Source organism: Culex quinquefasciatus, chromosome 2 (assembly GCF_015732765.1).
Source record: "Culex quinquefasciatus strain JHB chromosome 2, VPISU_Cqui_1.0_pri_paternal, whole genome shotgun sequence".
NCBI classification, from domain to species: Eukaryota; Metazoa; Arthropoda; class Insecta; order Diptera; family Culicidae; genus Culex; species Culex quinquefasciatus.
Genome location: NC_051862.1, coordinates 163,934,689 through 163,957,856, shown reverse-complemented (window position 1 = coordinate 163,957,856; position 23,168 = coordinate 163,934,689). Strand labels below are relative to the sequence as shown.

At 36.1% G+C, this 23,168-nt stretch overlaps 4 protein-coding genes across 5 annotated transcripts in view; 2 read left to right on the top strand and 2 right to left on the bottom strand.

Annotated features, from left to right (window-relative positions):
- The first annotated feature begins 3,262 nt into the window (after nucleotides 1-3,262).
- The window catches only part of LOC6043303 (vacuolar protein sorting-associated protein 41 homolog), a 46,641-nt gene continuing 26,735 nt past the window's right edge, over nucleotides 3,263-23,168 (top strand). Inside the window, 10 exon segments of the mRNA XM_038250889.1 lie at nucleotides 3,263-3,451; nucleotides 3,520-3,657; nucleotides 3,745-3,790; nucleotides 3,793-3,870; nucleotides 3,873-4,034; nucleotides 4,090-4,287; nucleotides 4,343-4,498; nucleotides 4,565-4,606; nucleotides 4,609-4,753; nucleotides 4,814-4,954. Of these exon segments, the coding sequence (XP_038106817.1) occupies nucleotides 3,440-3,451; nucleotides 3,520-3,657; nucleotides 3,745-3,790; nucleotides 3,793-3,870; nucleotides 3,873-4,034; nucleotides 4,090-4,287; nucleotides 4,343-4,498; nucleotides 4,565-4,606; nucleotides 4,609-4,753; nucleotides 4,814-4,954 (1,118 nt within the window). The 5' untranslated portion in view covers nucleotides 3,263-3,439.
- LOC6043304 (beta-1,3-galactosyltransferase 6) lies at nucleotides 10,335-12,074 on the bottom strand. Of its 2 annotated transcripts, none has more exons than XM_038252526.1 (2): nucleotides 11,972-12,074; nucleotides 10,335-11,915 (listed from the first exon to the last, which is right to left on the bottom strand). In XM_038252526.1, the coding sequence occupies exon 2, from the start codon at nucleotides 11,808-11,810 to the stop codon at nucleotides 10,659-10,661; it is 1,152 nt and encodes a 383-aa protein (XP_038108454.1). In that variant the 5' UTR covers nucleotides 11,811-11,915; nucleotides 11,972-12,074; the 3' UTR covers nucleotides 10,335-10,658. The 2 variants fall into 2 exon arrangements, with proteins under 2 accessions (XP_038108454.1, XP_038108453.1); XM_038252525.1 differs by having other exon boundaries at nucleotides 11,979-12,074.
- LOC119766774 (52 kDa repressor of the inhibitor of the protein kinase-like) lies at nucleotides 15,047-16,262 on the top strand. Its single transcript, XM_038252527.1, has 2 exons — nucleotides 15,047-15,224; nucleotides 15,288-16,262. The coding sequence occupies exons 1-2, from the start codon at nucleotides 15,139-15,141 to the stop codon at nucleotides 16,204-16,206; spliced, it is 1,005 nt and encodes a 334-aa protein (XP_038108455.1). The 5' UTR covers nucleotides 15,047-15,138; the 3' UTR covers nucleotides 16,207-16,262.
- On the bottom strand, nucleotides 16,246-17,160 carry LOC6043305 (THAP domain-containing protein 5). Its single transcript, XM_001870885.2, has 2 exons — nucleotides 16,836-17,160; nucleotides 16,246-16,776 (listed from the first exon to the last, which is right to left on the bottom strand). Exons 1-2 carry the CDS (start codon nucleotides 17,072-17,074, stop codon nucleotides 16,272-16,274), a joined length of 744 nt encoding a protein of 247 aa, XP_001870920.2. The 5' UTR covers nucleotides 17,075-17,160; the 3' UTR covers nucleotides 16,246-16,271.

The following is a 23,168-nucleotide window of genomic DNA, read 5'->3' as shown; positions in this document are numbered from 1 at the left end:
AGAAGCGGTACAATTAAGACCGGCAGCTGTTCGGAGTGGACGCCGGACTCAACATACACCATCAGAGCAGAAATTCGAGATTTTCTGTGGAATTGGCTTTGGACAATATGTGCGAGGTTCCAAAATACGGAGTTTAGATCGGATACGTGTATCAATTGAGACTGCAATGATGTTCAATCAATTGTAAAATCTAGGGAAATAAATAAAAGTAGAATTCAAAACGAATAACACAAAATATGTTTTGTAAATTGAATCGAATTCACAGCGTGTAGTTGTAAAAATCACCCGCACCTAGACCCGCACTCTCTTTTGGCACTTACATTAGCAGCAACTAGACCATCGGATAAATTCACAAGTACCTGTGAAGCATGCTCAGATAGCCACCTCTCATTTAGGCTTGAAGGATCGGACTCACGGAAATCAGCGACAACATCTTCTATCATCGGGCATCAAATCTCCAACTGGTCAATTTCGAGCAAAAATCTCATTCCCCACTCGGATCAGCTGTGAGTCGGTAACGTAGTAATTGTAAACAAACCCAAAATAGAATATGACGAGGAAGGAAAGGGAGAGAGAGCAACATTTTTGCTCCTCCCATTTTTTTGACGTTTTGTGCAGGGTTGGATCAAAAACAGTAGGGGCCAGCACTTAAACAGCCGAGAAAAGTCCAAAAGCGGCCACTATTCAGCACTATAGTAGCTGTTAGTGCTGAAGCAAAAACCGTTTGGCTTTTACTCGCAGCTATGAAAGCGCATTAAGGGCCAAACAGTGACTGTTATTTAGTGCTGGATGGTTACTTGGGTAGAATTGATTCTACTCCCAATGGAGCACCCACAGTCGAGCAGTTTTTGACATTTCGCTCCATAAAAAATACATTGTAGAAAAAAGCAAAAACTGCTCGAATGGAAATGTTCCATTTGAAATTTCAGAATTTACATATTCAAATAATAAAAAAAAATAGAATTCATAATTTTAAATTGTCAAAACTTACAGACTTAAAAAACGTAAAAAAGTACGAATTATTTAATTGAAAAATTACGAAAATGTTACAATTGATTTTTGTTATTTTTTTAATTTTTAAGGAAAGTTCTTAAGTTATCAAATTATATTTTTTTTAAATTATTAGATTATTAAATTATTTGATTATAAAATTGTTAAATTTTTAAATTTTTTGATTATTATATTATTAAATTATTAAATTTTTAAATTTTTAAATTATTAAACTATTAAATTATTAAATTATTAAATTATTAAATTATTAAATTATTAAATTATTAAATTAATAAATTATTAAATTATTAAATTATTAAATTATTAAATTATTAAATTATTAAATTATTAAATTATTAAATTATTAAATTATTAAATTATTAAATTATTAAATTATTAAATTATTAAATTATTAAATTATTAAATTATTAAATAATTAAATTATTAAATAATTAAATTATTAAATTATTTATTTATTAAATTATTAAATAATGAAGTTATTAAATCATTAAATTATTAAACTATTAAATTATTTAATTATTAACTTATTGAATTATTAAATTATTAAATTATTAAATTATTTAATTATCAAATTATTAAATTATTAATTTATGTTTTGCCATTTTCTTAGTTCGGATCATTTTCGGATTCATATTTTAGTTTAAAGAAATTTAGAGAAGAAAATAATAGAAATTTCGTGTTTCGATTTTCCAGAGTAAAGTTTTGTCGAGAATTATCAAGCACTAAATACCTAGATTTTATAATTTGGTGATTTATTTTATGGCTTTAATTTTTTAAAATTTTCGAATTTAATTTTTTTTCTGAATTTGTTTTTAAAGCAACGATATTTAAAGTGTTGTAAAAAATGCTAATATTGTTTCAGAAATGGCAAAAAAGATTTCATTTGGTACAGGTGCGATATGAATCCACAACTGATCAACGGTACTGATCCAAATGCCTTCTGTATTATTCTTTTTTCGTTTAAAATTGCATTCATTATGTTACTCTCTTCTATGTTTGTCGCGATTTTTTTTTATATGGCGCGGATTTCGCGCGGATTGGGTTTTGGGGTCGGCGCGGATCTGGCGCGGATTTTTTCTCGACTTTTCCGTAACAACCCTGGACATATTAATATGCAGTCCAGACTCGATAATCCGAAAGCCTTTTGAAAATTTCACTTCGGATAAACGAACCAGGAAAACAAAATTTCGTGGTCTTATTTTTTATTTTGACCTTTAATATGACTCCCCCTCCCTAAACTACTCTAAAGCGTGGATTCTATCCACAATGGCGGCCAAAATGGCGGTTGCAAAAATATAAATAAAAACGCATTTTTTATATTTTACAGGAAGCCATTCAATTTTGAATAAAATGTGGTTGCAGAATTCGAATTTGATGTTAAAAGTACTGTAATGGAATACATACAAAATTATCTAAACGTTTATCATTTTCAGTCGCATTAAAAAAACGCAAATTATTTCATTTAAATGGTATTTGAAAGACTTTTTCTGTCACTTCAATGGGTTCCTAAAATTAAGTTTAAATTTGTGATATTATTGTTCAAAACGATAAAGTTTGTTTTTCTGAGTACAATTATCCTTTGTATGATCGCAAAGGATTAAAAATTGGTTTTTAAATCAATAAAAAAAAAATAATTTCGCGACTCTTCTTGAAAAGGACAAGCTTGTTCCAAGAAGACATTAGCAGATCCATCAAAAAAACGTTGCTCTGTATTTTTTTTTGTCTTTGTGGAAGCAGACTTCTTATATTTTATTTTTGATTTTGGTTTGCGCGTCTTAGTAATATTCTTCTGAAGATAATAAAGAATGTAAAAACCAATTGGGTCCTAAAATGAAGCATAAGATTCGATATTATTGTTTACAGCGATAAAGTTTATTTTTCTGAGTACAATGACCAAAGAGTTTAAAATGGATTTTTAAATCAATTTCGAAAAATTAACCTCGCGGTCCTTCTTGACAGAAAAGCTCTTACTTGACCTACTTGACAGCTCGTTCCAAGGGGACCATAGTTGATTCATCGAAAAATAGTGTCTTGTCAATTTTTTTGTATTAAAATGAAAAAAGTGATCAGAAATGGTTTTTAATCGTGTTTTTTGCCGTTGTACATAAAAATTGACATGGGGCTTTAGTACCCAATTTTCAGGTTTTTACGAGCTCAATTTAGGGTAGTAACCAAAGCTAAAGTTAATTTATTTTTGCCAACAAATGATTCCCTTCTCCTCAACGTGCAATGCTGTGAGGCCGTTCGTCCGCGACTGAACGCTCGACAGGCTGTCAAAATGTCTTTGTTTTGATTAAAAATTCTGATCACAACTCCGAAACCATCCAGTTTAATCGCTCTTGTTTTACCAAAATTTTTAATTGTACTTTCCAACTTTGTGTTAACCGGTGAAATTATTGTGGATATTAGCTAGCCCCTAATCGTAATAATGACGGATGCTGTAAGTAGTAACATTTCTTCGGTTTAAAATTGTGATGATTGATTTGAGCCTTTTCCTCTCCGACACAGAACGATCCGGAATCGACCGATTCGTGCAGCCTGACGGAGGAGGAGGTCGAACCGAAGCTCAAGTACGTCCGGCTGTCGAACGATTTGAAAAACATCCTGAGCGAGGAGGCCATCAGCTGTATTGCTGTGCATCCACGGGTAAGCGAGGGAGGACGATGACTCATAACAACAAACTTTAAGCCTGAGTTTAGTCAGCTGATTAAGGAGATTGTTTAACTTTTTCAGTTTCTCTGCCTTGGGACTCACTGGGGACGGATTCACATGCTGGACCACCAGGAAATCGAGTCGAGACGCTGATCAATCTACGACAGAATCCGCACATTTTGTCTGTTAATAAGATTTCCGTGGACAGCAAGGGGAGTACATCGGAACATGTTCCGACGACGGGATGGCCATTATTAACGGACTTTACACGGACGAAAACAACCAGAAGCTGAACGTCGGCAAGGTCATCAGAGCGGTCGAGCTGGATCCGTTGCATTACAAGTCTGGTTCCGGGCGGAGGTTCCTAATAGGTGAGATTCGATTTGAGAAGAAGTTGAATTGAAATTAATTCACGATTATATCCAGGTGATCACAAGCTGGTGTTGTACGAGCGAACCTTTCTGAAGGGACTCAAATCGACCGTGCTGAGCGAATCGGAAGGGGCCGTTAGTGCAATCAAGTGGAACGGTCAGTTCATTGCATGGGCCAGCTCGCTCGGGGTTCACGTGTACGACCTGTCGGAACGTTGCTCACTGGGACTGATCAAGTGGGAGGAACCCAAAGAGTAAGTTGGGTGGAGTTCCTCAAAATAAATTTGACAAATTTAATTCTTATTTGTAGGGAAAACTCACCGACTATCGCTGCAATCTCAGCTGGTCCAACTCGACGACGTTGCTCATTGGTTGGGTAGATACCATTCGAATCTGTGTCATTCGGAAGCGAAATCCGATTGAAGTTTCAACCCGAAATCTGCCCGCCCACATTGTAGATCCTAGTGAGTATTGATTGACCACGCTTATTTATTTTAAGACTAATTAATATCATTTGTCTCTCATAAAAGTGTCCACATTCCAAACCGAGTTCTACGTGTGCGGCGTGGCGCCCTCGAGAGCCACCAGCTAGTGGTGCTCGGCTATCCGAAGGATCGCGACTCGGAGACGAACAAGGCGCTGCGGCCGATTCTGTGCGTGCTGCAGTACAAAGCGAGCGACTACATCGAAATTTGCACCGACAGTCTGTCCATGCGGGGGTGAGTTGCCTTTATTCTTCTTTATGTTAATTTTACTTAGTCTTCGCATTTTTGAAACAGATATCAAGAGTACAAGTGTGACGACTATCACTTGGATTGCCTCATAGAGGAGAATCAGTATTTCATCGTGTCGCCGAAGGACGTCGTGGTCGCGAGCCTGTACGAAACGGACGATCGCGTGCAGTGGTTGATCGAGCATGGGTGAGTAATTTTTTGCACTTGTTTTCAACATTGTTTTATATCCGGGATAAAAAAAAATTCACTCTGTCAGTTTACAAATAATCACAAGATATTGCAGATCTGGCATTCTATCTTAAGTTATAAAAAACTGAAGTGATTTCTGTCTTAAACTTTTAAAAGTTTTGTAGCGCTTTTTTAAGAAAATATTTTTAAATGCCGTTTTCCATAAATCGTTATTTGTTTATTAAAGTTAATTTATTGTCAATCCAAAATTTCAAAAAGGAAAACTCTAAAACTTTGAAATTTTGAAATCTATTAATTAAGAATTTAATATAAGTACATACAAGTTTAAAAAACTTCTTTGAAAAAAATGATTCTATGACAATTTCCGGAATTCCATTTACCGGAATGGACGTTTTCCGGAATGGACATTATCCGGAATGGACGTTTTCCGGAATGGACGTTATCCGGAATGGACAGTATCCGGAATGGACGTTATCCGGAATGAAATTTCCCGGAATGGACGTTTCCCGGAATGAACATTTCCCGGAATTTTTTTTTATATTACCTGATATGAGAATGAATGGAATCTTGCCTACTCACTTACTTGTGGTTAAGAATTATTTAGTTTGTACTCCGTTGGTTTTGACAACAATATGAATATAAATACATGAATGATAAAAAGAAAGTGAAATGTTCGGACATGAACAATAGAAGCAAGTGTTGGCTATTGAAACAATACTTTATCAACCACCACGAGATGTAACAATGTAGATCGATAGATATTAGATGTTTTTTACATTCTTTCAATGTGTTGTTATGTAAGAATTTTCCTTCTTTTGTTAATCATTTGACTTATGTGACTAAATTGTACCATATTTTACTATAAAGCAGAATGATTATTTTCAAAGAAGGAAAACCTCAAGTAAATAAAAAGCTTTTCAGAAAATCAATGTGTAATGTGTCCTGTCAAGAAAATAAATAGCTTGAGTGTATTTTTAAAGAATGAAAAACCTCAAGGAAAAATACATTATACATTGATTTTCTGAAAAGCTTTTTTTTTATCGTGAGATTTTCCCTTCTTTAAAAATACACGTTCTTTCATCAAAGTAATGGGATTTTAAGTAAGAATTATCCCTTCTTTTGTTAATTCTACTAAATTTCAACTAGTTTTTGTTAAGGAACTCTGCACTATAAAGAAGAATGTGTTTTTTTTAAAGAAGGGAAATCCTCTAGAAAAAAAAGCTTTCAGAAAATCAATGCATAATGTATATTTTCTTGAGGTTTTCCCTTCTTTAAAAATACACGATCTTTAATCGATGTGATGGAATTTCGTGTAAGAGATTTCCCTTCTTGTGTTAATCGGTTGACTTTTGTGACTAAATTCTACCAAATTTTATTATAAAGCAGAATGTTTATTTTCAAAGAAGAAAAATGAAAAGCTTTTCAGAAAATCATAAGCATAGGTGCCCAAAACCTATTTTTCAACATTTTGCGTCTGCCTCGGGATTCGAACCGGTGACCTCTCGATTGTGAGTCCAGTGCGCGGTCCGTTTGATTCACACAGGCAGACATGAAAAGCTTTTCAGAAAATCAATGTATAATGTATATTTTCGTGAGGTTTTCCCTTCTTTAAAAATACACGATCTTTAATCGATGTGATGGAATTTCGTGTAAGAGATTTCCCTTCTTGTGTAAATCAGGTCACCAAATTCTACCAAATTTTACTATAAAGCAGGGTGATTATTTTCAAAGAAGGGAAAACCCCAAGAAAATTTATAGCTTGAGTGTATTTTTAAAGAATGAAAAACCTCAAGGAAGTACACATTATAAATTGATTTTCTGAAAAGCTGTTTATTTACTAGAGGTTTTCCTTCTTTGAAAATAAACATTCTGCTTTATAATAAAATTTGGTAGAATTTAGTCACAAAAGTCAACTGAATAACACAAGAAGGGAAATCCCTTACACGAAATTCCATCACATCGATTAAAGATCGTGTATTTTTAAAGAAGGGAAAACCTCAAGAAAATATACATTATGCATTGATTTTCTGAAAGCTTTTTTTTCTAGAGGATTTCCCTTCTTAAAAAAACACATTCTTCTTTATAGTGCAGAGTTCCTTAACAAAAACTAGTTGAAATTTAGTAGAATTAACAAAAGAAGGGATAATTCTTACATAAAATCCCATTACTTTGATGAAAGAACGTGTATTTTAAAAAACATCTAATATCTATCGATCTACATTGTTACATCTCGTGGTGGTTGATAAAGTATTGTTTCAATAGTCAACACTTGCTTCTATTGTTCATGTCCGAACATTTCACTTTCTTTTTATCATTCATGTATTTATATTCATATTGTTGTCAAAACCAACGGAGTACAAACTAAATAATTCTTAACCACAAGTAAGTGAGTAGGCAAGATTCCATTCATTCTCATATCAGGTCATATAAAAAAAAATTTCGGGAAATGTCCATTCCGGGAAACGTCCATTCCGGGAAATTTCATTCCGGATAACGTCCATTCCGGATACTGTCCATTCCGGATAACGTCCATTCCGGATAACGTCCATTCCGGATAATGTCCATTCCGGAAAACGTCCATTCCGGGAAATGGAATTCCGGAAATTGTCATAGAATCGAAAAAAATATTTGAAATTTCAAGCTTAAAAAATTTCTAAATACAAAAATCTAGAAATTTCAAATCAAATTTGTCAATTCTAAAATTAAAGTAAAATCTAAATCTAAGAATTTTGCAACGCAAAAATTCAATAACTTAAGAACAGAAAAAAATATGCGCAACCAAGTGCAAAACCAAGAAGAAGGATACATTTCTGTAAACTTCATTTATTGAAATTCAAATTTGGTTAGACAAAAATAAACATTTTAGGGAAATAGAAGTCTAATCCACTGAGAATAATCTAAAATTAGAGATCATTTTTGTAGGTTGGTCATTTTGTTTTGCAAAAAAAAAAAACGATAATAAAGTGAGGACGGCATCAATCACCTCACGGTGGATTAAGTTACATTTTTTGTTAAATTTTCGGCGATCGAGTCCAACCCAGTCACGAGATTCTAGCAGGATCCTAGTAGAGTTCAATCCTATGGTCCACGACTGCATTCAAATGGTCGCTGTCACCACATTTACCCACACAAGCAAGAAAGAGATAAGAAAAGATATAACCCAGTTAACTCAATCCGAATTCTGAAACGGAATCTAATTAGAATCGTATACAAATTCCGTTTCAAACGCAACAACCGGTTCCATTTACAAGTACTTAAATTTCACTCAATGGGTGTTTTTCGGAATTGCAAAAAATGTTGTTTGGGACTCGTTGCAAAACTTGATTTTTTCAGCACTCTTCGTATTTATCCAACTCGGTGAACCTCGTTGGATAAATGTACGACTCGTGCTAAAAAAATCCTCTTTTTGCAACTTGTTGCATAAACTACTATTTTTCAACTTTTGTTTAAATTCAAGTTACAATTAAAGAAACATAAAAAGTAAGCGTTGTTAATAAATTTGAGTAGCTTTTATTTTTATATTTCATCTGGAAAATATTATGCATCGGTGGTGTCCTCGTTATTTTTTGTTCAGCCCAGTTAACGAGCAGCATTCGGTGACTGGGCTACGTTCTCAGCCAAGTTACCGAACAACTACTGTAGTTATTGATTTTTGGTTGGATGGAACACGAGCGTGTAAATTGTGTTTCAAGGAACAACTCTGCCGAAGAGTGCGAAGAGATTCGTTCACTCCACTGAAAGAAAGGCACATAGTATTATCACATGTTTTCCGGATTCATGTCCCCATACGATATAGCATATGAATGTCATGTGTAGTTCACTTCAAAAGAATCCACCGCGCAACGCGTTAAATTCAAATGCAAAAACACGTGAAATTAACGTGACTACTCACTTGATTATGCAATGAAGTCCTTGTGAGTGTCAAATGAAATTCCATTGATTTTCGAGTGATTTGTTTGTAGGTTTTAATCAAAAATTACAGGAATAATTATTATTTTTAATTTTTATTTCATATATGTTTATTTTTATCTTATATTTTTTCCAAATATATACAGCACATATTTTTTTACATCACATCATTTCACACACGGGAATCAAAAAGTATTTCCCTTCTCTCTGCGCGAATCCTACACAGTTATTTGTGTTAATGTTCATCCGCCCAGCAAAGGCCACATCTTCCTGCAAAATCTGGCGAGAACAGCTAAAATGTTCGGAGGATCGGTTTCCAGAAAGCCTTTTAAAGGCTTCCGGATCTTGATTGCCTGTGAAAGTTATATAAAATGGTGTAAAAATATAGGAATTAATATAAATTATATTTTTTAAATACTTACCACGATTACATGATCAGTTATTAAAAAAAATTGTTCAGGTGCAATTTAATTGCAATAAACTTGATTTAAAACTAAGAGCTCGAATATTGAGCTTTTCCCAATAGCCATCTTATTTTATAAACTGTTTGGCTTTTTCTCGAGACTCAGTTTTCAAAACCAAAACATATATTTCTAACGTGACTTTCACTTCAAAACCAAAGGACAAGCAGATTGGGGCAAATCTAAATGAAATTCATTTGAAACTCACGTGAACACCATGCGAAAAATGAGTGAATTCTTTTTTTGCCAACGATCAGCTGAAGCGGAATGATTTTCACATTCATTTGACATGTAAAGCACGTGGAATAGAGGAGAAAAGCAACTCGCGACAAAATTTTGATGCTAGGAATTTTGACAGGTATGATTTTCATAAAGTATTCGCCTCCTTTTCTCTCCCACAGAAAACCTGGGAACGAGGTAGCTGTCAAACTAGGTCAAAATGTTAAAGTCACTCACAAAATGAACTTTGAGTGATTTGAGTTCATTTCTGACGTCACGATTTTCTCCTCTATTGCTAAGTGCCGGAACTGACACCTGTCAAACAAGTTCATTCCGTTGTTTACCTTTGAGGTTAAGTTCCGAGCTTTTCTCCTTTAATAATTAAAAGCACGTGAATTTATCGTGTTGGTTTTTGGAGTAAATCCAAGGGGATGGTGCCAGAACAAAGTGACAGTAGACTCGGCCGTCACCAAAACCTTACTAGCCCACGCAGTTGTATTCGTGAGTAGCCCTTGTCTGAAACTAGTCCATGCGTTAGTGTTTGTGAGTAGCCCCTGTCGAAATTTTCTGGTGTTTAGTAGTGTTGATAATGTTTTGGTTTCATTAAAATGGCAGCCTTAACATAGACCTGAGTAAATCACGTGAAAAAACATTTGATTTTGCTATGTTAGATTTTTTCAGTGTCTGAATAAGGTCATTTAGAACTTGTTTCTGTTCAATCTTGAAACAGTTTAATTTGTAATTTTGGAATCATGACGTTCGGATCTTTTTGTAATCAAACTCTTTCATGATTTTAATCATACATGTGCTATTTATTATCAATCATTCGAATTGGGGTCCGTTGTTGCCTCGAATTAGGAAAACGGCTGCTGTCAGTTGCTTTTTGATCTGTGAAAATCCTAAGTTCTACTCGTTAAGTATATGTACAATTACACGTTAGTTAGTCTGCCGAAAAGCACGTAAAAATCGCAAGCTGCTCCTATATTTCATACAAAAAGTAACGATTGCGTTTGTCATCCTTAGTATCACAATTTCTCAAACTAGCGCGTGTGTTGTGTTTGTAACAATACTGTTTTTCCTGCTCATTTTTTTCCGCGCGTTGGGGAAGTGCGCTAAACCGCAACCTTGCAGCACTGCGTCGGTGGGGCGTTCCAGTCGTAAAAGTACTCTTTCGGTCGCTGCTGCTGTTGATGTTCCTCGTCCTGACAAGGTTCTCCTTCGTAAATTTGTTTCATCTGGCGGGCGGTTCGTTTGTGCAGAATCAGGTGATAGTCCTGGCACTTGCGCGCCATCCAGGTCGTGTCGAAGCGGACGTCGTGCCGGCGGTGGACGTTGCCGAAGGGCGCGAGCCACGTTCCGACGGCCATGTCTTCGCTTTTGTAGTCGCTCAGGACGGTGCCGTAAGTTGCGATGTAGGACACGAGGTTTTTGGAAAGGACGTAACCACCGCCGAGGGCGTACGGAAGATAGCGATCGCACAGTTTATAGTTTGACTCCTTCCACTGGCCGCGCTGTTGGATTGTGGCCGCTCCCTTGAAGTAGCCCCAGTACAGTTCCAGCGGTTTCGGATGTTTCGCCCGCAGTCGGTGCAGCTTTTCGTAGTAACCCAGCAGATCTTCGGATAGCAGGTCCAACTTGACATACGTGTCGTCGTCCAGCTTCATCAGATACTTGAAGTCGTACACCTTGTCCACGTGAGCCATACTCTGGACAACCTTCGTCGTCAAATTGGCGTACGAATCCTGCAGATCGTCCAGCTCCAACATGTCGTTGTAAACTCGCTGTTCCTCGTATATCACCTTTCGCTCAGCCCTCGATAAACCGTACGTCCCAACCGCAAACAGCGTCTTTACCTTAAAGTTAATCACCTTTATATTCTTAATCTTTTTCTGCCGCCACAACTGATAAGCCTCCAGCGATTCCCGCTGCTGCAGAACCGTCTCCAACACCACCAGCCCCCGCTCGTCGTACGTCGGCACGTGAATCACCTCGTCCTCGTAACTCTCGTTCAACATCCGTGGACGCAAGTTCAAATAGCTCTCCCGTATCGCGTTCCTCCGCTCCACATTCCCCGGGGCACTCACAATCAGCAGCATCAAAAAGTACGAATTCTCCACCTCGTAAACCCTCCCGCTCGGCTCACACCGTTGGCCGGTTCCGCCGATCAGAATGGTTAACAGCACGCCCGCCAGGAACGCACAGAACGTGGGCAACATTCCGACGCAGTTCCGCTTGTGCAGATGGGCGTACCGTCCCACCGCCATGGTCGTCGAGTTCCGGCGAAGCTTGCTGGGGCTCCTGCTTCGGCGGCGGTTTGTGGGGAAGGTTTGTGTGCGGTCTATTTTGGTGTCTATCTGGGAAGATTTAACCTTAAGAAAAGGATGTTTTAAAACAGAAATTCATTTAAATATGCGATTTTACTTACACCTTACATTTTAAAACAAATTTCTACAAAAATAAAATGTTACGATATTTTTGTTTTGACTGATTGAGTTGACAGCATTCTTAAATGTCATCTACACGTTGCTGAAAAAATACTGACATTGGAGATTTTCGACAAAAAACGTTCTAGTTCCACTGTGAGTAATAACTAAGTTACTCATTTACAAGTTAATACTGAACTGGTTTTTAGATCGCATTTCGAAGAACAAACGAAAAGGTCTCAAGATTTGTTTCTAAATTCCTAATTTCCTAAATGTTGGCATCTCAAATTACAGAGAATCAGATAATTTTGGAACATGTTTACTCCTCTACTTATTTCTTCTCACTTTGATTTTACTTCTTTACTCCTTTCTTCTTTGTTATACTCATTTCTATCCCAAGAGGAGTCGAAAAAAATCAAATTATTCATTGGTGCTTTAGCACCTTTGCTATTTAATTCCTTTTCTTCTATAGTCCTTTTTTTATTTTTGTACCCTTTGGCCTCATTATACTGATGTGTGCTGACTGTGTTTTTTTTTTCTTTTTTGCTCCATTGGAGCAATTCCAGCTCAAATCAGGAATTTTCTAGTACTTTTGTACCCGACCCTCTCCGATTTCAATGAAACTTTGTAGACATGTTATCCTGGGCCTATATAAGCCATTTTTGTGTATATGGAGCCAATAGTACTCGAAAATAACATTTGAGTAGGGCGTAAGGCATTTAAATATTTTTGTATTTTGTAACTTAAAAATTACTGTATCTCGAAGCCGTTGTGTCGTATCAAAAAGTGGTCAAAGACAAACTTGTAGGAAATTGGACGGGCTTTCTGAAAAAAATACACTGAAACAAAAATACACGCCACAATTAAGCTTATATCTGTAAGCCCTTACATCCAATTGAAATGCTGTCAAAGGCAAACTTATGGGAAATTGGACGAGCTTTCCGGTAAAAATATTTACGAGACTGAAAAACCAAGTCTGTCGTATATAAATTGCTAAAAATCACCAAAAAACCCGTTTTTCAACATTTTTAAAACCGCTGTATCTTCCTAAGGATGAAAAATCTGAAAAATCGATCCCCACTACCGGTTTTTAAAAATTTTGACGTTTAGACCACTTTAAAAAAAAAACAGTTCTAGTAAATGATTTTTGTATTTTTTTTAGGAGAGACATACCATCCTGCATTTTTCGTCAGTCTTATGGTAACATTTTAGGTTATTTCCTAAAAAAATTTGAACAAAAAAAACCATGACATCACCTTTAAATTTAAGTTTAAGACTTAAAAATCAAAAAATCTCATTAATGTGGCGTATATTTTTGTTTCAGTGTATTTTTTTCAGAAAACCCGTCCAATTTCCTACAAGTTTGCCTTTGACCACTTTTTGATACGACGCAACGACTTCAAGATACAGTAATTTTCGAGTACTATTGGCTCCATATACATAAAAATGGCTCATATAGGACTAGGATAACATGTCCACAAAGTTTCATTGAAAACGGAGAGGGTCGGGTACAAAAGTACCAGAAAAATTCCTGATTTGGGCTGGAATTGCTCATTGTTACTTTGGGACCATCCATAAACCTCGTGGACACTTTAGGGGGAGATTGGCGATTGTCCACGATCAATACAAAAAGTTTTTTTGTATAAGCAATTGTCCTCTCCAATTCCTCGGTTCGGTTGAACAAGGGCGTCTGTGTGATGTGTCCCCTGTTATAAATTTCCGTTGCTGTGGGTCGATGGGAAATTTCTTTTGATATAAGCACTGGTATTTGTAACAACAAAATTCGTACAAAAAAACATATGTGGTGTACAGATTACTGAACTTAAGAACGACGAACTGTTGTTCAAGCGATCACCTGTGAACTGGAGCAAGCTGCCATGAGAATTAGTCATTCATTCATTGTTACTTTGCTAGATTCCTCCTTATATTTTTCTTTCTTTGCTCATTCCTTAATTACTCCTTTCTACTTATCTTTAATCATTCCACTCGTTTGCTACACTTCTGCAGGAGGAATCAAGTAAAGGAATCAGAAGGAGTAGAATGGATTTAAGCAATAGATAGGAAAAAAAGGATGAGAAAGGAATAATTAAGTAAAGGAGCAAATAATAAAAAGATAAAGAGTAACAGTGAGTTTTTTCGTTTTGACTCGTTTTACACTCCTTTACTAATCGTTTCATTCGTTTACTTAGTTGCTCCCTTTATTTTTTTGATAATATTTACTCCTTTTTCCTAGAGGATTAGCAAAAAGTGAAGAATTAGAAAAGAGGATTAAACAATATTGAAGGAGTAGAAATTAGTAAATAGAGAAAAGAAGTTGAGAAATCATAAAAACCGATTGGTAAAGGAGTAAACTGCCCCTGATCGCATGAATGTTACCTATGCATTTTCATCACTTTTGAGTTATTGATGCAGTTTGGTTCAAAATCGTGTGATCTTTCAGAAAAGCCTATAACATCCAGTACTTTGTTCTAGAAATCAGAAGGAAATACAGGTTTTTCGCGAAAACTTAACACGTAGCCTTGTGTGGGACAAACTTCAAATCTGGATTTTTTTTAAAAAAAGGTCCAATATACCAAATTTCCAGTTTTTTTCTTTTTGGGTGTTTTTCAAACCGCCTTGAGTCAAGGGTATTAAAAAACACTCAAAAAGCAAAAACTGAAAATTTGGTTTATTGGAACTTTTCAAAAAAAAAAAATAAAAACTCCATAAATTCGTTTTTCTCAGCTTGCTGTTTTTGCATATGGGACATTTATGCGAACATGGGCAGTAAAGAGGAATAAAAAGGAGTAGAAAGGAGTAAAGGTGTCAAGTAGCAAACGAGTAGAAACGAAAAATTATACTTTCGTGTAATCATACTTGAACTGGAAAATCCCATACACGTGATTAAAAGTGAACTGAACTGTGTGTAATGTTGATTCTCAGTGAATTCAAAAAATACAAAAATGATGTTTTTGCGAAGAGCTGGAGAAAAACTCTTTAGCGTGTTGTCTAGTTGTTTAACTGTCAATAAGGCTGATTTTTTGTAAACGTGTAAGTACGGTTTAGTAACGCGCGAAGGCGTAAACAAAAACAATAACATCGGTCTGAATCGTCTAAAACATTTTTTTTTTCTGAAATTGAGTTTTTTTTACGATTTAGGCGATTTTCAACGTAAAATAATAATTTCAAAATGAGTTACTGTCGCGTGTCCACGTGCTACAACAGAAAGGATAAAGGTAGCGTAAGATTCTTCGCATTTCCTCGCGATCCAACGCTGTAAGTAATTTCAAATAAACACATTTCGTTTTATTTGCGTAACTAATTTTCCCTTCCGCCCAGCTGCGAGCAGTGGGTCGAGTTTTGCTGCTGCGCCCAAACGGCGGAGACGTTCTACACCGGCGGGGTGTTTGCGCTCAAGAGCAGCTACCTCATCTGCGGGGACCATTTCGAGGCTGGTGCGTTTCTCTCGCCACCGGCCCGGTTACTGCTGGTGCCGGGTGCAGTTCCGAGGCTAAAACCCGGCCGGACACTGCCGACGGGACCTACGGAGGTTCTGGGAAACCCGGCAGAGTTTGGATTCATTGAGGAAAAGGCGCCGGAGGTGGTCGTGAAGCAGGAAGATGAGGAAGTTGGCGCACCGGAACCGACGGAGATTGTTCGGGTACTAGAGGAGGATGTGGTTGTGAAGGAAGAGATTGAGGAAGTTGCTGTGATTGAAGTCGTTGAGCAGGAAGGGGAGGAAGAGCAAGTGCAGGTTTTGGAAGCGACACAGTTTCCCGATGAAGTTCTAGTGGAGATGCTCGATCCGGAGGAAATCAAGGAGGAAATTTTGCCTGAATTTGAGGAAGTCGAACCAGTAATGATGGAAGAACTTCCATCAAATGAATGTGAAATCATTGAGCTTGAAGAAGTAGTTGAAATCATCAACAGACCTCAGCATCGAAGTGATTGCATCTTCGCGACAGGGAAATTATCAAACTTTGAAGAACGTTACAAAAGGCAGATCAGGCAGAATAAGAACACCGAAAGCCAAATTGAGCTGGAAAAAATGAACTACTCTCAAATGGCCGAAAAATGTCGGAAAGCAAACGAATTGCTGGCAGCAAAAAGGAGAAAAAAGCAGCAATTACAACGCAAGCTCAAGGAGTACAAAAGGATAGGTCCTGAAGCGCTGCTCAGATCGATGGAATCCTTCAACGCCAAATCCTGTGATGAAGGTAGCGATTCCAGCGTGGACGAGGCGAACGCATGGTGGTGACTGAAGGCTTTGTGATCTCTAGGATAATAAACAAATTGCTTTAAATTCAAACTTAACTATTTCATTCAATCTTCTTGTTTGGCGGAGGAAAGGCAAACCTCCTCGTCCGAACTGATCTCAACCTGGATGTCGTGCTTCCCTTCTAGCGCGGCCAACCGCCGGCACAATCCCTTAATCCTATTGTCAACCACCTGAATGCTCCGTTCGCAACCCGCCAGTGGCTTCTTCAGCGCCTTGGTTTTACCCTTAATCTCGTTCAACTCGCGCACGAGCGTCTCACCCCGGGTCAGCTCTTCGAGGAACTTGTTCCGAAACTCGTCGTCGAGTTCACACCGGCAGGACTGCATCATTTCCACGCTCACCGGTTCCGCGGCGATTTGTTTTGACGTCAACCTTTCCAACGCTTTTTCCTTTATGGATTTGGCCCCGCCGTACGTTTTCATCGTCGGTCTCTCCACTTTGGATTTAGTGTTTTTCCGGTAATCGTTGTACTTGGACTTCTTTCGTTCGTTCTGGACCTTGGGTTTAGAGTCCTTATCTTCAACGGTCGGAACGGCAAACTTTCGCAATCTAAAAACAAGAAATCAAATCAATTCCTCATAAAAATATCTATACCTCAAAACCTTTACCCCTTGAACGTATACTTGGGGTCGACGTAACACGCCGGCCGGAAGTGGTCCGAGCAGACGAACCGGAAGCGTAGCGCCTGGACGCCTTCCAGCACGAAGCGCTCGTTCAGCTCGTCGGAGCCGCAAAAGTCGACCCACTTTTCGCAGCATTCGGGCTCGTCCGGGAACTTGTGGAAGGAGACCGAGGTGGCCGTTTCGGATTCGTTGGTGCACGCGTGAAAGGAGCACTGAATTGGCATTTTTGTTTGCGGGATTTTTGAAAAAGGGAAATAAGTCACGAAAACATCTGGCACGCGAGGATGTAAACAAAAACAAGCGGTTTTACACGTTTGGTGAGAACTGTTCAAAAATGGTTGAAATTGGAGCTTTTGTCTGAGCAAGAACAACACGTTGACATAAATTTGTATCTTTGCTTAATAGAATTATCTACGTGCGCATGTATTGCGTATACGTACACGAAAAAGATTGAGGTTAAATTTTGTACCGACCAGCAAAACAAATGGTGTGCAAGTGTGCGTGAGCACGGGCTTAGATAACTCTATAGAGTTAGAGTAAAATTATTTTTGAGCAACTTAAAAAAAAATGTCGGATACTTTTCCTGGGTGCGGGGCAGAATGGGCCACCATAGAAAACAAGCCTTTTGTCTAATAAAACGTTGAAAGGAGATAATAAATGATTAAGGGGACCTTTCTAACTAATAGCACATACGTGGAACTCCGTACAAATTCTCTCTCAAAAAGTGGGCCCGGAAAGATTTGTCTAGTGGTATAATAAGGATTTTGTCCACGACATTCATGGCTTTCTACCTAAGGTACTCGCGATTGAGTGTGTAGTAGTGCGGTTGTCAAAATCGCTATCTCTGACTCTCTCACTCCACTGACATTGACATTGTTTATGTTTTGGTTTTCCTGGCACGGTCCTTTGTTCTTTTGTTATTGTTTTGGTTTTAGTGGCACGGAGTCATGCACTCACACTAATGCAAAGCAAGATGACGAGTACCTTTGATATACAGCCTTGCACGACATTGTCATGGCATCCTTTGACCAAAGAAATTTCACTATACCAGATAGACAGAAACCAAACGTAAACAATCAAGCTCTGCTTACGGATGCGAAAAATTGTATTATTTAATCGCAGCTGAGAGGTATTTTCAACTAAAACATTTCAGCAAGTAATATTACTGAAATCTTACTGTAGAAGCTTCCTTTAAGCACATAGGAAAAGTTGCTGACCCCGTCAAGCTGCTTGAAGAAACACGACTGTCTGTAGTACAAGTCCAATGACCAATCACCAAAAAAATTAGCAGCAACTCCACAAATTTTGTTAGATTTATACTTGCGTGAAACCAATATGGAAAACTTATAAGTAGGTTAATAAACTTAAATGATTTGAACGGCATTGTATCTAAAGCAATTTAAGGATTATTCCATTTCCAACCATTTCTATTTATTTTGTCAATCGTTTTGATTGACTGTCCCAGTTTCATCCATGGATTACTTTGATTGTGTTTTGACAGGTTTATACCAGAGTTTCACTGGGCAGCAATATACGAGGGGTATAGATTTTGAAATCTTAATGTTTTACATAGTTTTGAAACCCCTCGATCCCATCTGGCAGAAAATCTTGTTTAATTGTTGCAGCTCTCCACCGCTAGAGGCAGGGCCGTACGATTCTCTCTTTTTGAAATTAAGTTCCACCTATGTGCTAATAGTCACTTACCAAAACAAACATTTTTTTTAAATAGTTTTAATATGTTGAAATAAGACACTAGTTTTACAAATAAGCATCAAAACAACTAAAAAATCAACTAATGTTGCATTTTAATAAACGAAATAAATCAATGTTTTACATTTTTTATTTTCTTGTAAAGCCGTTGCAAATATTTTTCAAAGTTCAAAATTTGTCAAAAAAATTATGGGACAAAAAAAATAGTTTTAAAAAACTTAAAAATTTCAATGAAAATAGAAATTAAATCAACTGAAAACAATCTAAAATGCATTTTTCTGCATTGATAATCATATTTAGCATGTTAGGGCTGGATTAAAAATATTTTGAATATTTTGGAAACTAATGATTACAAAACAACTAAACTAATGATAACAAAACAACTGGACAGGTGATTAATGCATTTTAAAACATTTTTTTTTTATTCAAATGTTTAAACCATGGCTCGTAAATTTTGTGATCAGAAAAATCACCAGGCCAGCTCAAATCTGGCCCTGGAGAATTCGGAATATCTCCGGCCAGGAAACCGGAATATGTTTTGAGGCATCGTGTTCGGTGTTAAATTACTGAGCGAACGAACCCAAAAGAACTAAAATTGGTTTAGTTTGAGCCAAGCTATGGAAATTATTGAATATTAAAAACCCAAGTGATATTTAAATGGTTAACAAATCTGTAATGCAAACATTTAAAACTGTAAAATACGGTCCACACCAATATCTCCTAAGCTTTCGCAATTTGCTTATTATGGAAAATCAAATCACGTTAAAAAAAATTGAGTCATTGAGCTCAGTTATGCCCCAAAATCATCCGAAGTGATCTGGAAAAAAATGTAACGTGTGTAAAAATGTTTATAAATATGTACCCTTTAGGCATTTTAAACATTATGTTCAGAAACATAAAAAAAAACTTTAAACCTAACTCTAAATTTTGTAAAGTAACTCATGCTAAAAGTTGTGGAACAATAAGTTAGTGAAAAGATGAATTCTTAAAAAATCTTAAAAAAGATGATAAAATGTTTTTTTTTTTTGAAAATATTGTGTTTGTTTATTTGTTTACCACAAGTAAATTTGTAGAACTTTATAAAAGTAAAACTTGGATCAGTCGAGTTTCGGCTGTATGGGTTAACATAAATAAAATGATTTTTTTGTTAACATGTAAAAGTTAACACTTTATTGTCGTTTTTCTCCACGATAAACTCGATAGACAAAAAAAAATGCTGACGTTTTGATACAAACAGTGATGAATCCATGCTCTAATCTTCTTGCTAAATCGATTAATCTTTTGTTTGATATTTTCGCTCAATCTTTCCCTAAACGGTCCATAAATTTAAATGCATGGAGAGACGATTGTTGCATATTAAAATAAATAAAAATTTGTTAGATATTAAACTTTATATTAATATTGCCAATGTGTTTTTTTATTTAAAAGTTTCATGTTTTTTTTGTATATTTCAATCAAAACTGAATTGGAAAGCACTTAAATTGCAATTAATGTTTTAATTTTATGTATGCCTCTAACCTATAATCCTATAGTTCCATTTTTTTGTAAGTTTAATTCATCCTCCAATACCTACAATTTATTTTCTATGTATTTTTTCCAGCATATTCTTTATTTTTTTGTTTTGTTAACAGTTGAACTTTATTACAAGAAATTCATCCAGATTTGATATTTTTGTGTACCATTAATAGACCATTAATTAAAAAGATTTGATGGTGAAATAGTATTGAAATATGTATAAAATAAAGATTTTATGTTATATATAAACTGAATTATTTTACTTGTATAGTGAAGTTACTTCATGTTAAATATTAAAAAAAATAATCAAAACTAATGTCATGTGCCCTTTCAGACAACTAGAAACGCTTTGATTTTTTTTCAGTTTTTAAGTTTATCTTCATTGGATTCTTCTGTGAGCAAAAATTTCTTTTTAAATATCTATTGCATTAAAAACTAATTTTAATTATTATTTTTGAATTATTTTTGTGCTGCCAAATTTTTAAGAAAAATTGTAATATTCGTTCAGAAATTTAGAATTATAATTATTTTAATGAATCTAATTAAATAAAAAATAGGCGAGGAAAAGAAGTATGCAACTAACGTTTTTTGTAAAATTTACAAAAAATATTTTAAATATTTTGAAATGATTCGAAACACAAACCCAAAATTAAAAACAAGGCAAACAATATGTGTTGAAATAATTTTATTTTAATCACTTAAAAAAACTAAACTTATCATTCTTTATATGTGAACGCCTTAAGTACATACATACATACATGATTTTTTTCTTTTACATCTAGTGTTTTCTTTAAAAAGGTCCTATAAGCTATTGTCTTTCATATGTTTATAGGACCTTTTCGAAAAAAAATTCTAGATATGTATTGTAATACAAACAGTAATGAAGAAAGTGCTACAAATTCATTAGTAAAAGTGACCTTTTTATCTGTGTATACATAATCGCTATAGTTTAGCCTGTCTGACTTTTTCGCATTTAAAGAATTGGTTAAAATTTGAGTTTTTGGGTGACTTAAGAAAAAAAAACTCGTTAAGTGTTTTAGTCAATATTTTTAGCGACTTAAATAAAAAACTAATGAAAATCATATTTGAATCATTGAATTTTAATTAAAATTAAATGTCTTATTTAGGAATTTCCATTGAAATTTATTCTTTTATCTTATAATAATAATATACCAGGAGAACAACTCCTACGGAATGACTTAACGGCCTAACAACAACTAAGACCGAGACCAACGTTTTACTACTGAGAACCACTTTAAAAATCTTATATAACTTCGCACTTCCATATATTTTTTGTTTTTAAACAAACAGAGGAAGACTTAATACTTAATTAATACTTAATTATTTCAAAACATAAAGAAATTAATATAAAAATGCCAGAACTCAAATAAAATTTATTTATGTTTCCTAGGGTAATTCAAATTTGAGCTTCTTCGGAACTACCCCCTGAAATCAAAGATTGACACATGTATATACTCCAAATTTGAGCTCATTCTGACCACGGGTTTCTAAAAATATGGTGTCTTGAGGGAAGTAAAATTAATGAAAGTTCTACATCTGAGAAATGGTTAGAATCGGATAACTATTGCGCCCTCCACGGGTAAAAAAGTGAAACAGTTGCCATTCTCTATACATTTTGACGATTTCTCCCATACAAACTTCATACGATTAGATGGAGGGATTCCGGTGGTTAGAATGAGCTCATATTTGGAATAAAGGACAGCGTTTTTTAACAATAGCCAAAATCTTGGTAAACAAGCACCTTCAACCTTTTGAACACCTATTTGTAATTTTTTGCGACAATTCTTAAGTGATTAAAAAGAATAGTTGGTAAAATACTTGAATATTTTGACAGTAATCAAACTTGATGTAGGTCTAAGAAGATTATTTCTGAATTTGTAAAATGCTATAGAGTTATCTAAGTCCGCTCGCACGCACACTAGCACCCAATTTGTTTTGCTGGACGGTACAAAATTTAACCTCAATCTTTTTCGTATACGTACACGCAATACATACGCACGTAGATAACTCTATGTACAGTTGGGTTACTCATTTTATTCGAAGAAACTGTCACAGAAAGATTAAAGTTTTTTTTGCAAACCTCACTGGTAAAATATCTGCAAAAATCTGCAACAAAAAAGTTGTCTGCAACAAATTTCGGAAATCTTCAAATTTGCAGAGAAATCTGCAAATCTGGCATCCCTGTATCGAGAAATTAAAAGTGAGAGTGTGTGCAACATGGAGTTAAACTTTCTGTGCAGTTGCTGTGAAGGTTTCCTTGGCACTTCGAAAAGTTTAACTCCATGTTGCACGCACCCAGTAAGAAAAACGGGGCCGATCGGGTCTGATCGTAAGAACGACGATCAGACCTACAGGGGCCGATGCGGGTCTGATTTTGAGACACGCATCAGACCCGAATCAAGGTATTTTGCACCCGAAACGTAAACCTGTCAACCTTGTTCGAACATCGCGAGAGGCCTACGTGCGGGGGCGATGTAAGAACGACGTAGTGGTGAAAAATCGGACGCTCATCAACCTGTTTTTGTGTTCCTCTTCTTCTTCTTCTTTTGCAATCTGTCATTGGATTTGTTGTCATTAAAACTAATTTTCGCGTTTTTATTTGTTTATTTCCAAAAAAAAAAAACTTAATCAATAAGCTATTTAAATCTTATAAACATCAATTCACCGGTCGAACAGTCTTCGAGGGACAGCTACAGGCACATGAGGACGAGCTCCGGTTGATCTGGATCTGGACGCGTTCGTGCAGCATTTTATCCGTCGTTCCGAGAGCAGTTGCAGGGCGGCGCCGTCCACCGAGCCTGATCCACGCATCGACGTACCAAGGGAACTTGCAGGGCCATGATCGTCGAGCCTATAGAGTTATCTAAGCCCGCTCTCACGCACACTAGCACGCCATTTGTTTTGCTGGATGGTACAAAATTTAACCTCACTTTTTTTCGTGTACGTACACGCAATACATGCGCACGTAGATAACTCTATTCCGTCCAGCATCTTTCCGAGGGCACTTGCAGGTTGGCGACCGTCCGGCAAGTCTGTAAATTTTCGAGGAAGCCTCAGGGTCCATTACCGTTT

Coding starts and splice junctions, on each gene's coding strand:
- LOC6043304 (XM_038252526.1), bottom strand. CDS start 11,810: ATGGCGGTGGGACGGTACGCCCATCTGCACAAGCGGAACTGCGTCGGA.
- LOC119766774 (XM_038252527.1), top strand. CDS start 15,139: ATGAGTTACTGTCGCGTGTCCACGTGCTACAACAGAAAGGATAAAGGT. Junction 15,225..15,287: donor TTTCCTCGCGATCCAACGCT/GTAAGTAATTTC, acceptor CCTTCCGCCCAG/CTGCGAGCAGTGGGTCGAGT.
- LOC6043305 (XM_001870885.2), bottom strand. CDS start 17,074: ATGCCAATTCAGTGCTCCTTTCACGCGTGCACCAACGAATCCGAAACG. Junction 16,777..16,835: donor CCCAAGTATACGTTCAAGGG/GTAAAGGTTTTG, acceptor TCTTGTTTTTAG/ATTGCGAAAGTTTGCCGTTC.